This window comes from Myotis brandtii, unplaced genomic scaffold (genome assembly GCF_000412655.1).
Source record: "Myotis brandtii unplaced genomic scaffold, ASM41265v1 scaffold731, whole genome shotgun sequence".
NCBI classification, from domain to species: Eukaryota; Metazoa; Chordata; class Mammalia; order Chiroptera; family Vespertilionidae; genus Myotis; species Myotis brandtii.
This window is the reverse complement of record NW_005370895.1, coordinates 1,876,464-1,892,232: the sequence shown is the minus strand read 5'-3', so window position 1 is coordinate 1,892,232 and position 15,769 is coordinate 1,876,464. Positions and strand designations below refer to the sequence as shown.

The following is a 15,769-nucleotide window of genomic DNA, read 5'->3' as shown; positions in this document are numbered from 1 at the left end:
TGTGGAGGTGCTTTGCTTAAAATATTCAGATCTCAGAGAGGACAAAAGATTGAACTAGAATGAAATGGGAATATTTTGATATGCTAATTATGGGAGAGAGAAAAACCCTCCTGCTTAATGCCTTGCCAAATTTATGAAATTTTTTTAAAAATGAAAGCAATTTAAAAAGAAACCAAATGAAATCAACATCTTGAGAATAACCCAGCAAGCCCTCTTTAGTCCCCACTGAGAAATGAGCATTATTCAGGGCTGGTTTTTGATGAACACCTGCTCTGAGCAGCCTCTCCCTCATCCCGGGGCTGGCCCTGCTCCACCAGAACAAGAGGGTGTTGAGTATTCACAGCCCTACAGTTGTTTGGTCTAAAGACCTGATTTTATTTGTTTGTCTGATTTAGGTTTTCGTTGAGATGACAGCCTGCCTCCCTTCTTTGGTGTTGCAATTACAGTGGTAGTATACGGGATTCAGCTCCTTTCATGCCCTTACATTTGGCAAACACTTGGCAGCGACTCCCTCCCCCACCCTGGCCAACCTGGAATTATGGAAATCTTACTGGCTCACAGAACCCAAACACCTTGGGAGAGAGCAGGTTTTGAGACTCTTTTTTAAAGGGCTATAGAGTAAATGCCTTTTCAGGTAAAATGGAGGGAACCCAGCATGTGAGAGCCGAAAGCCGAGCTATGCTGGGAGATGGCCTGGGCTCTCTCCAAGTCCTCTCCATCAACTGCCGGAGCTTGGGCACAATCTGGAAGCCATTCGTTTATTCAGCTCCCTCATTTAACAAATAAAAAATGGCTCACTCAACCAAGTCAATGGCAGCCCAATATCATGAATGATCTAAGTCTTCAGATCAGATAAACTGTGCTCAGCTTCCTGGTCTCTTTAGGTAAATTAAACAAAAGATAACATCTTCCACATGTAAAACCTAGAAATTAATGATATAAGTGGGCTTCTCATTCCATGTTTTACAAATAATTCCTGCATTTAATGCTCATCTGAAGCCACATTATTGTGGTTATTGTTGAGCATTTAGAGAAATCCTGTGGTTTACAAAAAGGCCTCATAATCACTTAGTTGCGATCGGTCTGCAAACACGGCCCCTGCGGCCCTGAATGTACCATGTGGATGAGGATGCTGTAAGGAGTTGAACTGAACTGCATATTACCGAGTCTGACTTATGAGCCCATGTTTAAGAACAGGAAGTAGAAGGAGACAGGCTGAAGCCCACATCCAATCAAAAGAGGCTTTCGTAACACAAAATATAATCAGGAATAAGAAAGAGGAAGATTAAAATGAAAAGCTGAGGATAAAAAGAGGATTAGATATATGCTGGCCAATCAGACTCTTTCTTCTTTTTTTTTTTTTAATATATTTTATTGATTTTTTACAGAGAGAAAGGGAGAGGGATAGAGAGTTAGAAACATCGATGAGAGAGAAGCATCGATCAGCTGCCTCCTGCACAACCCCTACTGGGGATGTGCCTGCAACCAAGGTACATGCCCTTGACCGGAATCGAACCTGGGACCCTTCAGTCCCCAGGCCAACGCTCTATCCAGTGAGCCAAACCAGCTAGGGCCAGACTCTTTCTTCAAAGACACTGAAATAAGGCCAGAAATAAGTCCTTACTTCCCTAGGGAAGACCGTGTGCGCTAACGCATTAACCACCACATGCAATGGGACCACAAGTGAGGATTCTAGAAGTGGTTTTTAAAACATGACACATTTCAGAAGACCTTGGATGAACAAATGCAAGCAAAATGAGAAATCCAGACCTTTTAAAACCATTAGCTTAGATTTATTAGCTCCCACGGGAGGGGGAGAGGCTGCAAAGCCAGGACCTGGAGAGCTGGGCATAGATTTGAGACAGAATGAAAGAGACAAGATGAAATGGGGAGACTTAATTAAAAGGGGTACTTTTTAAAAGCTTAACACTTAGCCTCCTTCTGAATCAGTGTGGTTTGATTAGCAATTAATTTTGCATTACAATCTGTATGTTTTTTCTAAAACGTTTTCTTGTTGCCAAGATTTCTTTATTCTTCTTTAAGAAATCATTTCGGTGCATTCACTCTAAAAGCACAGTGTATATTTGAGTTCTAATAAAGGAAAATCAATTCCGAAAGCAGTAAGATGTTTAACACTCTAGATATCCTCTCTAGAATATGCTAGAGGAATAAACCTTCTCTCATCCTAGCCTCATTCCCCTGCAGGAAGTTAGGCACAAAGATTTATCCATTAAAAATCTCATTTGTCGGGATGTTTACCTCCCTCTGACAGCCCTGTGCTAACTTCTCTTCTGAAATGTTTTATGTATGTCTAGCGAAATCCATTTGTTGTGACTCTCGGTGCAAAAGATTTATTTACAAATACAGTTCGCTCTTTTTTTAAGAATCTTTATTGTTGAAAGTATTACTAATGATGTGTAACATCTTTCAATGTACCTGTTGGCCATCTGTATATCTTCTTTGGAGAAATGTCTATTTAGATCTTCTGCCCCAGTTTGTTTTCAATAATTCTTTATTGTTGAAAGTATTACATATGTCCTCTTTTTCCCCCCATTGACCCCCTCCAGCCTACCCCCACCCCCGCCCGGTTGGCTCCCCAAGAGTGCCAGTCCCAGTGAGGGGCTACTAACCCAGAAGGGCGACAGCCACGTGTAAGTGAGGAATCCTGCTAATGAGGTGAGCCTGGGCCACAGGCGCAGGCTCGAGGGGTGGCAGGGGCAAAGGACAAGAGGCGCCCACCAGCCCACACGGACAGCAAGCGCGCATCTCAGAGCCACGCGAAAGTGCTACCGTGCAGCTTCCCAGCGGCTGGGAGGATGGACGTGCCTTCTGGGTGGGGCCGTCAGGGTGGCCCCGCGTGCGTGCTCTGTGGGAGAGCATGTGCAGAATGAACCCTGGAAGCCAGCGAGGCTAACCTCTTCGTACCCACCTAGCCATGTATTCACGATGGCCACACTTACCAGCCTTTCCCACCCCTTCCCACCGCCTTGTCAGCGGCAGGACTGTTCTAAGGCCACTGACTTCCAGGAGACAGTGCTGGAGGTTCTGAAATGTCACCACCACCCTCCTAACGATGCCGATGACGGAGGCCAAGCCCTCCCAACGACGGAGCCACCTGTCTGATGAGCCAGCTTCCGATTCCCTGAGGCCACCACCTCATCTCACTGCCCGTGGCACCCAGGACAGAGAGAGGCTGTGTCTGCACCCCACCGTGGCCTGAAAGGGCAGCTCTGTTCCGGGAAAGAATAAAGTGGAGACAGCCATCCCCGGGGACAAGCTGCTCAATTGCCTTCAGCTTGGAAGCTTGCCTACAAATGTACAGCTTCCAGAACATAAGACCATCCTTTCCCAGACTCTCGGGTCTGAAGACGTGTAAACCAAGGCCATCGCAACCCAGCTGTTAGGCTGCTTGGTTCTGTGGTTCTCAAAATGACAAGTCATCATGGAAATTTTGGAAAAGACAGAAAGGATGAAGAAAAATACCAATTACACACGTCAACTGAAGCAACCAGGGTGACCACCATTAATATTTTATTCTGTACCTCCCATCCTACTTGCTCCCGTCTTCCACTGATGCTAAGATGCACGTTTCCCCACAAGCTCTGAAACGGGGCCGTGTCTTGCAGTCAATGGTGTCTTTGATTGACAGCATTTTTATTTCTCCGTGGAGCATAACATCTAAAACCAATGGTGTTAGAACTGAACAAATACAGTAGGAGTGTGTGTGCCTGTGTGCACATTCTTACACAGGTAAGGCCATGCTCTTAATATATTCTTTTTAACTAGAGCCTGCATTTTACCAAGGTTTGTAACTTATCACAGTCCTGGAAATGATCAAGTCTCTATTTTGAGCAAAGCTGATACTAGAGCTGACCACCTGGAATAGTCAGCAAACCGCAGAGACATGGGAAGGTGCTGTGGGACACGGTCCCTTTCTAGAAGAGCAGACTTACTTTGAAAACAAAACAATGTAATATGGAGCCATATGTATCTGTTGTGACTGTTTCCTTAACAGCAGCGGCGGCCACCGGCTCAGTCTCCTGCTCCCCGAAGGCCCCGGGATAAGGACAGGGCGTTGGGGCGGAGAATAATGATGCAGAACATGACCCAGCTCCTGCTCCGAGAGGCCAGCAGGCCAATTCCGTCAGGAGTAAACTAGAAAACCGCGCTTGCCATTACCGGCCTTCTGTGCCCTCCCCGTACCTATCACATTTCCTGACTTGCTAAGGCCCTGCCTTCCTGCAACACACACAGACGGTCTGCCTCCTGCACGAGGGCCTCGCTTGGTTGCTTGGGAACCAGTGCTCAAGAGCAGGCGGAAGAACGCAGGTCTGGGACCGAGGGGACTCCGGTCGGGCCTGGCTTTCCTGGGCTCGGGGTGACTCAGTTATACAATGAGGGATGGGCCGGCTCAGTCATTTTTCTGACACCTCCGCTGGCAATCAGCACCCTAGGCGGCAGGAGGAGGACAGGATGTGCGCTGCTTGAAATAAAGCAACACCTATCCCTCTATTTTAATTTGGTTTCAGACATCGGATTGATGTTGTAACTCTGAGCAGCAGTAAAGGCATGAGGGTTTTTTTCCTGCCATTTGTTTCTCAGATCAGGACAGGGATTCAAAAGCTTGGGGGACTCTGAGCTAAAGGTAGGGAAACCTCAAGTGTCCTCTAGCTTTAAAATCCAAATGTCTCCCTGAGCTAACGAGGCTCACTGGGGACACTCGCCAGCTCTCCCCTGCACACCCAGCGGCCCCACTTCCCCCAACAAGGGGCTAATAAGTTCCCTGCCCCTGGAGTCATGCTCACAGCGCTGCCCCGATCGAGACCACACGCGGCTGTGACTGGGCAGCGGTGCGGACGTTCGGAGGTGGGCAGAAGGCGCTGCGTTTAGGGAGAAGAAACCTAATTGTCTGTATCATCTAGAAACCCCAGAGGTTTCTAATCCCAGAGCCAGGCCCAGCCCTGCACCAACTCTGGTGACTTTTCCAGGCAGGAGCTCCCAGCTGCTTCCTGCTGGCTGGGGCTGGGTGGGGACACATGCCTGACCCGCTCTAGGCAGCCCCCTAATCGCCTGGGATGTGCTGGGAACCGTCGGCCTCAAGCACCTACTTTCCTTGAGTCTTGGCCCCCTCCTCCCACTCCTGCCCACTCTCACCCCCAGAACTTGAGGGGTGGGTGGGGATGGCTCTCCCTGTGCCCCGTGCGTCCCTCTTCCCCCCAGGAGGGCTGAGAGGACAGGACAGGATGGGAGGTGAACTGCGTTCACCCTCAGGCTTAGGAGAGGAAAGATCCTGGAGTGGCAGGTTACAGAGGAGAGAAGATATCACACAGAAGGAGCAGGCTAACAGCTCCCTCGCTCCGTGCGACAGGGAGCGTGAACCGATCCCAGGACAGAAGCCTCTGCTGTTTCTAGAAGAGACAGTGATTCCGGCAGGACGCTCACTCGGGGCTGAAAGTGCCAGCCGGGGCCAGAGCTGAGCGGCTGGGGCTCCCTGCCACTCGGGAGTTACAAGGGGGGGGGTGCATGAGGCCACCCCCAGCCCAGAATGACCACAGAGGGACGTGGTGGAGATGAAGGCAGTAATCGCTTTAAGGCCCTGAGGCTGGTAAGAGGGAACCCGAGCATGACCACATGAAGTCTGGCTCCGCCCGAGTCCTCACGGCCTTTATCCCAACACCCTGCAGAGGAGCTGACGGCTCCTTAAACCTTTCTCACTTGCTCCTCTTGGTTCTCAGAAACTGCACCCTCAGCCAATATCGCCCTTGTTCGCACACATGGGAAGACCCAGGCTGCACACACGGGAGGAGGCAGGAGGCAGGGTGGGGCCAAGTCGCCAACCTCACTGACCAGTCCATCTGCTACGCTTTCTGGGCGGGGCAGGTGACGGTTGTTGTTACCGGAGGCCTTTCCTGGCAGTACCTGTGAGCCAGCCTCTGTTCCGGGGCCGAGGGAGGGTCTGGGACTGCCAGGGAACAGGCCCAATTTCCCAGAGAAAGCCAGACGCTTTCACGAGCCACTCCGGGCTCAGGACTGGAACCAGGCTGCCCAAGGCTTCCAGAGTGCCGGGGACTCTCAGGCCCCAGGGGCGCGGCTGGAGACGTACCTGCCCCATTGCTCCTCCTGCTCCATCCTCCTCCTCTGCCTCCCCACAAGCTCTTGCCTCGCACCCCCACTTCCCCTCCCTCCCCATCTCTCCAGCCCCTACCTTCACTCTTTGCAGGCCCAAACAGGACCGGTACATTCTTCCAAAGGCACCTCTACTTCACCGGCAAGGTCACAGGTGAAATCAAGAGACACATGGGGGGCAGGGAAGGGGGGATAGTACCTCCCGTCCCCCTGACTTCATAAGGGCTCATGGCTGCCCCTCTGCTTCTGGCCAACAGAACTGTCCTTAGAAATACTGCGAGGCGTGAGTTTCCTGCACGTCTGGAAGGGAACAGAGGGCTCCCTTGCAGACATCCTGCACTCCCTGTCTCCTCACCTCCTCCATGATGCCTTCCCAGCCCCTGGGCAGACCCGGGCTCCTCCTGGCCTCCCATGCACTGTCCTGCAGGTGGCATGATCCCCCTGGGCTGTGGCTGCTCCCGTCTGCCACTGTCTCCCACACTAGCCTCCAAGCTCCGTGAGAGCAGGGACCTCGCTGTGCTCTTCTGTATTCTGAGCACCTCGCCCGGGGGCTGGCCAGGCACTCAGTAACATCTGGGGAAAGAATGGACGAACTCAGACGACCTGAGACGCGGTACAGACTGCCCATTAAGAGCTCAGGCACTCAGACTGGAATCCCAGTGCTGTTACGTATTAGCAGTGTGAGCCTCAGTTTCCTCATCAGTAAAATGGGACTAATAGGAGGGCCGCCCTCGAAGGACTGATGTCAGCGTTAAATAAGATGGTGAGGTAAAGGCCTGAGCACTGACCGGATCGGGGCAAGCAGGGAGGAGTGGAAGGTGTGGACCTGCTCATGTCCCAGCAGTCGCCAGGGAGTTCCTGAAAACTTGGAAACTATAACCACCACCGTGGGCCGGACTACGCACCACTGGGGCGTGGTTCTGTCCATCGTAACACCAGGAGGAGCCCAGGAATAGTGCCCGTGAGCCGGGCCCTGCGAGGAAACAGCCTCGGGGGCCACAGGAGGCAGCCGCAGAAATCAAAACCACGGATCCCTTAGAAAAGCTCAAGTGGGAAGCCGAGGTCGCTTCCGGGTGTCACCTGCTGTCGGGAACCGGGCGTTGGCTCCACCACACTCGGAGCCTTTCACTTTCTGTATGTGAGGCTCCATGCCCCTCCCCTCCAGCGCGGCCCACAGATTCCTCCCACACGTCTCAGCTGTTCCTCAGCTGCTCCCACCACAGGTCTCCTTCCATGGAGCGTGTGGCTGAAAGCACTTTTCATGTCTCACAAAGCAGACAAGCCTAGCAAACGCCGGGTGGGGGGTGAGGGGAGAGAAATCAAATACATCACAGAACAGCCTTAATGAGGCGATTTTTCTATTCCAGGGCTCCCTGTAATTTTCACATCAGGCACCGTCTTTATAATTTGGAAGTTAAGTGAATGAAAGGCTGCGCCACAGCCATGTTCCCGAGCAGACCACCAGCTGCACTCGGAGCCCGCAGAGCTGCCAAATCAGGTGCAGATACAAAGCCCTAAAGATAACGGTGGGGCACAGCTCCTGGCCACCCAGCCCCATTTCCCACCCCTCCCCCAGCCCCGTGACTGCAGAGGCTGAAAGCCGAGCCCGCTTTCCTGGGCCCCTCGATGCCGGAGCAGCTACGGGACACGGCTGAGCTGGGGCTGAAAGCACGCAGTGGGCTCTTGCTGGGGATGCCAAGGAAGCTCCTGCGTTCCAGATAAAGCAGCAGTCAGTCACCCACCCCTCCCACGCGAGTTTATAAAAGCACACATCTGGCCCAGCCGGTTTGGCTCAGCGGATAGAGCGTCGGCCTGTGGACTGAAGGGTCTCGGGTTCCATTCCAGTCAAGGGCACGTGCCTGGGTTGCGGGCTTGATCCCCAGTAGGGAGCGTGCAGGAGGCAGCCAATTGATTCTCTCTCATCGTTGATGTTTCTCTCTCTCTCTTCCTCTCCTTTCCTCTCTGAAATCAATAAAAATAAAAGCACGTATCGGACCATGCCATGCCCTTCCTCAGAATCCTTTGAGAGTTTCCCGGGGCCCCCATGATAAAGTGCAAATTCCTGAAGACCTAAAGGCCCTGCCTGATGGGCCCCTCACCACTGCCCCAGCTTTGCCAGCCCTGCCTCTCCTCGCTCTCTGCTCTCCGATATTCCCTTCCCTCACATTCTTTCAGCTCCTCAAACTGTCAGGTAGATTTCTGCTTTAGGGTCACCACACATGGTTGTTCCTTATTTGGGAGGCTCCCCTCCAGCTTTATGGCCCATTTAACCCTTGCTCGCCTGCCTGCGTCCTAAACAGGGAAATTTCCCACTTCGGATACCGTACTTTTCTGTTCTAGACTGCCAGTGTTCATTTGTTTTGAATAGTTTCCATTTCTCTTGTGAGATTCCCCATTGTTCACTCATTATGACCATCTATTCCTTTAAGTTCCAGATCAGTTATATAATAGATGCCTCTGACTTCATTTCCTAATTCCAACTTCTGGGTCATCTCAGGAACTATTGCCTTTTTGAAATTTTTATTTCTAGGCCTTTTTAAACTTTCTTGACTATGGGTCACATTCCCTGATTCTCTACAAAGCTGGACATTTTTCATTACATGTTGAACATCACAGGTGAAACCAACCTTGCAGGGAGTCTGGATTATGCTGTCTCCCTTTAAAGGTGTTGAATTTTGTTCTAAAAGTTCCTTGTGAACCTGTCAGGCTTAATTTTTTTTTTACTAAGATGAGTCTATTTTAATTTTGTCCTCATTCCTAGAGTGTTACCTATATGTCTAATATATGGCTTTGTGGGGGTGTCAAATGCAGACTTTCGTCTGGGCCCTAACTCCAAGGTCCCTGAGCACCGTGCAACCCTGGTAGCTCTGCTCTCTCTCGGTCCCACAGCCATCATTGGGCCTTATGGAGCCTTGCTCCATGCAGCCCTCAGCCAAGAGCCTGCAGTGAACATAGATTTCTGCCCACTCCTACCACTCCCACTTCTTCTGATTTTCAGGGCAGACCAAGTGCTGACCTCCAAAGACAGCTTTTTCAATAAATGTGCACAGGAGTTCAGCAAGAACCCAGCAAGTCACCATGGTAACTAGCGTTTCTGATGAACAGCTGAAAATTCACAGCTGACAATTTAAAGAATAATGCCCCTCAGTTAGGTTATTACATTTCCAACTTGAAGCAGAGGTCAAAACAGAAGAGCTAATTAGGTGGCTTTTCCACAACGCCTGCTACAGAGCCATGGACGCATCTGGGGCTGCCTGTCAGCAGAGAGGGGCTCCCATTGCCGGGAAGTTAGAGAGAGCAAGGTCCTCAGCCTTGTGCTTCTCCTCCGGTCTCTCAATAGCACTGTGCTAACCAGTTCCAGTGAGTACTTTCCCAAATCCATACGTATTCTCAGTTGTGTTCTGAATAAATTATAATGGAAAAATAGCCTCATTTAAGAAACATCTTTTAACCGAGGGGAAAACGGGGGGGTGGGGGGGGCGGGGAGAAAGAAAGAAACGTCTTTTGAGTGAGAGAACTGGGGGTCATCTATGCATATGGCGTTGGTCGTTGGTGCTGCCCGCCAACGTGCACACATTAGTGGGGAGCCTGCATTAGTGGGGAGCCTGTGGGCCCACACTCACCTTTGCGTAAGCAGTTGTCTTGAGGAACCACTGCCTGAGGTACTTCTGCTCCACCTTCGCTCCGGAGCGCCACGAACAGCCCTGCTCATCCACCTGCTCGTTGGCCAGCACTGTTTGGTCCACGGGGTCCCAGTTAACCAAGGCCTGTACCAACCATGAAACAAATGGTGAGGACACTGAAGGACCCCTCGAGGCTCCTCCCAGGTGAGGGGTCTGCAAACGCAGCATCTCTGCTCGGGGACTCGAGGAATCTGCATCCCCTCGGAGTACCGCGCGGCCAGGAAACCACCAGCGAGCTGTAAGAAGCGCAGGGAATGGCCTCTGTGCCTCCCTCCCATTAGAATACGCTTCGGACGGAAGCTGTAAGCACGTGTCTAGCTCAGGCTTGGTATCTTCTTGCATGAAAGGATGAACTGGCAGGATTTGAAGTTTGAGTAAACAGAGAAAAAGAAGTAACAATGGTACCTAGAGCCTAGCAGAAATCCGTTATTTTAGGGGAAACAAGTATATTAACTTTAATATAAATAGCTAACCATTACCGAGTGACCACCGTGTGCTAGACGCTGGGCTAAGTGCCTTCCTAATGCTGGCTTTCCGAATCCTCACGACAACCTTTGAAGGCAGGAATAGTGTTCTCCCCACATTGCAAAGGAGGAAACTGAGGCACAGAGGTCAAATAACCTGTCGAAGGTCACCCAGGAAGTGACAGAGACAGGATCAGAACTCAGACTGTGGGAAGTGTAAAAACTGTCTGCAATTTTTTAAAAATGTTATCTCTGGTGCTGGCAACAGTAGGGCTTCCCTAAATCCTACAAAAACAGTCACTGTATTCCATTTAAATGACTGTATCACATATGTAGAGTAGTGCGAATAAATCTTACCACCACCCATATCAAGATATAGAGCATTCCCAATACCCCCCAAAATTCTGTTGTGTCATCTCGCAATCAACATCTGTCCCTAGAAGGTAGCAATCTTTTGAGATCTTTCTGAATACTTTTATGTGGTTGAGAGACCCTGTAATCTCAACCACTGTGAAGTTTCCCTCCATAGCTCTAATTCACTTCTATCTTCATGTAAAATAAATACCTCTGCCATTGACATCATCCCTTTACTACATTTAGGTACAACTTAGTGCAAAGAAGTCAATGAGTACAGAGTTTGGGCACTAAACTATCCTGGCTTAATAAGCACTGTTATTTTAAATATGTTTTTATTGATTTTCAGAGAGAAGAAGGGAGAGGAAGAGAGACATAGAAAAATCAATGATGAGAGAGAATCATTGATCGGCTGCCTCCTGCACTCCCCCTACTGTGCCTTGACCTGGAATCGAATTATGACCTCCTGGTTCATGGGTGGATGCTCAACCACTGAGCACACCAGCCAGGTACTCATTGTTATTTTTAATTTTAATAAGCAATTATAATAAGAGATTGTGCCGAATATTGCCTATTTGCCCCTCTAAATCCTCTTTCCCTCTTCTGCACCCTGGCTTGTCCTCTGGCTGGGTTCAGCCAATGAGAGGCGCCCTGGCCTCTTTCCAGCCGGGCCGTGGCTGGAACACCGAAGGCACAGCCCCTGCCCCCTGTCACAGCCCCGCCCTCTGTCACAGCCCCACCCTCTGTCACAGCTACCGTCCTCCTAGTTCCAGTGCCTGCTCCCCAAGGTCGCCCCTAAGCCCTACAGAAACAGTCCCTTTATAACATGATCCTTTCAGCCGCACCCTCTACTTCCTGCTGGACCCTGACTGATCTGGAGACATATCTAAAATCTACGTAAAAAGGAGGGTGGAGGATAGGCTAACCCATCTGTGGGTAGTGATTTTACAACTGGAAGGCAGCATGGCCACCAAAACACGTAAGCCTGTGAAGCCTGCAGTCAGTGGTAAAGCCATGCAGTGAGTGACTCCCCTCATTCCAGGGCCCCCCACGCCTTGAGTACACAGAGATAAAATATTAACCTTAGAGATGAAAACTCTAGGCTAATAAACCAAGGGTGATTTACTTATCTGTTATTATCGCCTATATTAGGGGGTGGGAGGAATACCATTAAAATAACCAGCCCTAGCTGGTTGACTCAGTGCATAGAGCGTCAGCCTGTGAACTGAAGGGTCCTGGGTTCGATTCCGGTCAAGGGCAATGCAGTGTGGGGCGTGCAGGAAGGAGGCAGCTGATCAGTGATTCTTTCTCATCATTGATGTTTCTATCTCTTTCTCTCTCTCTCACCTTCCTCTCTGAAATCAATAAAAATATATTTAAAAATAAATAAAATAAAATAAAATAAAATAAAATAAAATAAATAAGGTAGCCCTAGCCAGTTCGGCTCAGTGAATAGAGTGTCGGCCTGCAGACCAAAGGGTACCAGGTTCGATTCTGGTCAAGGGCACATACCTCGGTTGCAGGCTCCTCCCCGGCCCAGGTAGGGACTCCTGCAGGAAGCAACCAAGCGATGGATGCGTTTCTCTCACATCGATGTTTCTTTCTCTCTGTCCCTCTCTACCAATCTCCCTAAAAATCAACGGAAAAATATCCTGGGGCAAGGATTAACAATAAATAAATAAATAAATAAGGTAAAAAGAAAGAGCCAAGTGTTGTTTAGTATTGTGGAAAGTTCTTTCAAATGGCAGCCCGCCCCACACCCTCCCAAAAACCCACACAGAACTAAAACTGTATAAAATACAAAAGGGAGATAGAAAGCCCTATATGCTTCCATCTGTGCCTCTCGCCCCTAACCAACCTCAGAGGATCAGGAAGAAGCAAACACTCAATACTGCCGATCGCAGAAACAAACAGGACTTTATTTTCTTATCAACAGTTCCCACCCGGGCCCGGCATCTCCCCGGCTCTAGGTTACAAAATGCAAGGAGGAAGGTGTGTTCCTAAGAGGTTTACAAATTATAACAAAACCCTGGTGTCGGATGAGAGACAAATAAAAGCAAAACACAAAAGCAATTTTTTCCCCAGAGAAAGTCTTGGGGGAAGAGGAAAAACACCAAAGAAAATAGCATTTCAGATCAAAGATGCATCAGCTGTGAGAACCCACTCTTGTTTCTTCCCACGATCTGATCCGCCTCAACCACAGAGATGCAGGGTCCAGGCTCAGCCTTCCCGCTGGGGTGGGGGTGGGGGTTGAGGCGGGGTGAGGGATGGGGTTATCCCAGGGGTGGCCGCAAGGTAGGGCCCTGGCATCCGGGCGCAGCACGTGCAGCCTCTCCATGCCCTGGAGCTGCTCCCAACGCCCTTTCCCGGGTCTCCTCTCTAACAGTCTCTAGCACACGGCCTCCCTCGGAGCCAGGGCTCTTTACAACATCCCCGATGTCCACGTTTTGAACATGTACTTTGATGGACACCTGATTGTCAGGCAAGCACAGTCTTGCTACATAGAATACAGTTTCTGGACAACCTCACCTGGCTGACATGTGTGTTCCCTATTCCCCGCTGAAGCCAACTCCACGCTCCTCTACAGTTCACTAGCCACACTGGCAGGATCTGAATTTTAAAATCAACCTTCAGTCGATACTGAAGCGGCTGAAACCCCTGCAAACACTGAGCTCCAGCCCACTTGGCCCACTGCTTCCCTCACACAAGTTATCTGGTAACTCCGAAGAATGAGCCGCTCTAAATAAGAGAATGCCCCCAGCTGATCCAGGGTTAAACACGAGGATTAACCTTTTTTTGTCTGGGTGTTGATGGGAAGCTTTTAGAAAGCATTTTAGGAATGCGTTCCATGACACCATTAGGCTCTCAGGGATGCTAGCGACTGTGGGCTCCACTGGGGATTCTCAAGGCGGCGACATCCTGATTTTGAGTTTATACGCTTCCTTCTCTGCGACACAGCAGCTGCTGTGGCCCCTGCCCGTGGCCTCCTGTGCCACCCCTCACCCTTTCTCATCTCATCTTCCTCTTGCTTGGGTTCTCTCCCCTCGCCTCCCCGGGCCTCGCTTTGCATAGGATGCCTGTCCCGTCCAGATCACCCTCCGTCAGCCTTTGTCTCCCAGCCAGGGCATCGCTCCTGGGGCCTCCGGCTCCTCCCATCGCTGTCCTTGCTTCTTCCTCCTCAGGCTCCGCTTTGCTACCACCTTTTCTGAGGACACTGACATGCAGCTTCTGGCTCCAGAAGGCTGGTTAAGTATATGGTTCAGGGTATTGATTTTCTCAAAGTCTATTAGCTTTTTTTCTTGACAAAGGGGTGCTTAATTAAGGAACACCACATAGATCTTATTAAAGGATGTAATTCTTAAAATCAATATTGCCCTATTCCACCCAGAATGGGCCAAATTTGGACGGAGTCCAGGGGAAGGGTGTGGGTCCCAAGACTACTGCCACCACCTTCCGCAGCCCTGGGGGCAGAATGGGAGAGGCTGTGCGCTTCCTGGAGACGAGGCCGCACTGCACACCCAGCTTAGGAGGCTGAATTAGCACGGCCACCAGCTGCCACTGAAGTCATGGAGACGGCCAAAGACAAACTCCTAGATAGGAACTCTCCACAGTTCCCCAGAATGTCCAAGCACCCGGCAACATCATTCGTCTCTCTACTAACTACATCCACGGAATAACCTTCTTTAAATCACAGAGGTAAACTCATGTTCTCCCAAGTACAGGGCTTGGAAAGCTTGTAACTGCCCATCATGAGCTCACAGCTTCATTGTTGCTGACATTGTACAATGAAATATGTCAACATTTGGAAGAGCTGCATAATTCACTGTACTGTATTTTCCAAATGCCTAATGTATAATGTTACAAAATTATGCAGAGGTGAAAAATCCATGCAAAGTGCAAGACAGACCAGTCCAATCCATTTCAATTTAACAGAGTACAGAAAGGTCACTGATGTTTCAGATTCAACACTGCAGCTAAAGTTTAAGAAACCACCACTTGTTGACTTTTGCTATAGTATCAAAGAAGAATATTCACAATTATGTGAAGTGGTTATTAAATCACCCTTCCACTTTTAACAGGTTCTGTTCATTCAGTCTTCTGGTATTTACCACTGTAACTTTAAATAATAAAAGTATGCTTCCGTCTTGGATATTGTCTTTAGACAGCGCTGGGGACCCTGGGCCATGCATGGTGGATACTCAGCATGGTCGACCATACAGCCTTCCTCCCACCCTCGACCCCTCTTCTAGTTCACCCTATTTTTGTTAGCTTTAATAGCTACCTTTCTAACTTAAAAAAACACATAGATGTAAACCTCTAACTTGTCATCTCTGACTCCTTGCTGAGAAAGATGAAGGGATGGTCTCACACTTGCTTCTATTTTTCTTCCCCAAGTTCACCTCCTGGTTTTTGTTGCTACATTATTTTTATGTTGTCAAGGTTCAAGACATCTTTGTTTTATTCTGAAATTCAAGTTGAACCTTCTGCATCCATCACTAGGTTAATTCTAAAGCTTTTCAAACCTAACACATAATGATTCTGTAGGTATTATTCATTGTAAGACCAAGCAGTGTGAAATGACCCACAGAACAGTAAATGTGATTCTGTGTCCTTAAACCCCTCTGGTCAAAGGATTCATGCCGTTTCCACTTGTTACTTCTGAATTTTCTAGACCCACATTGTCTAGCAGAATGTCCTGTGATGATGGAAAATGTTCTAGATCCGTGATGTCCAATCTTCGCTACTGGCACGTGAATGTGGACCTCAATCTTAATGTTAATTAACCTCAATGACTTTAAACTTAAATATCAACACCACATGCCGTTAGTGGCTACAGTACTGGACAGCGAAGTTCCAGGCCACACTTGACGCTCTCCCTCCTCCCCAGCATCTCAGGAGCATCCACTGTTACTGAGCTCCCACCATGACACGCTCCTCCCCTTCTTGGGAGACCACTCGGTAGGCACTGTGGTGGTTGTTCTTCAAATATCATCTCTGTCCACCAAGACCCTGCAACGATGTCACCACCCACTGAGCAGGAGAACCACACTCCTGGAGGTGACTGACCCAGCGCACAGCTGGGAGGGGTCTGAGCTAGGGTCTGGGAAGCCTGCATTCCTCTTCTGCTCGCCCCCCCCCCCC

General features: G+C 49.7%; 1 protein-coding gene across 1 annotated transcript in view; it reads right to left on the bottom strand.

The window, feature by feature from the left end:
- LARS2 (leucyl-tRNA synthetase 2, mitochondrial) overlaps positions 1–15,769 on the bottom strand; it is a 107,718-nt gene that overhangs the window by 48,160 nt on the left and 43,789 nt on the right. The window contains exon 7 of the mRNA XM_014530284.1: positions 9,750–9,893. Coding sequence (XP_014385770.1) covers positions 9,750–9,893 — 144 coding nt within the window. The remainder of the gene's footprint in view (positions 1–9,749; positions 9,894–15,769) is intronic.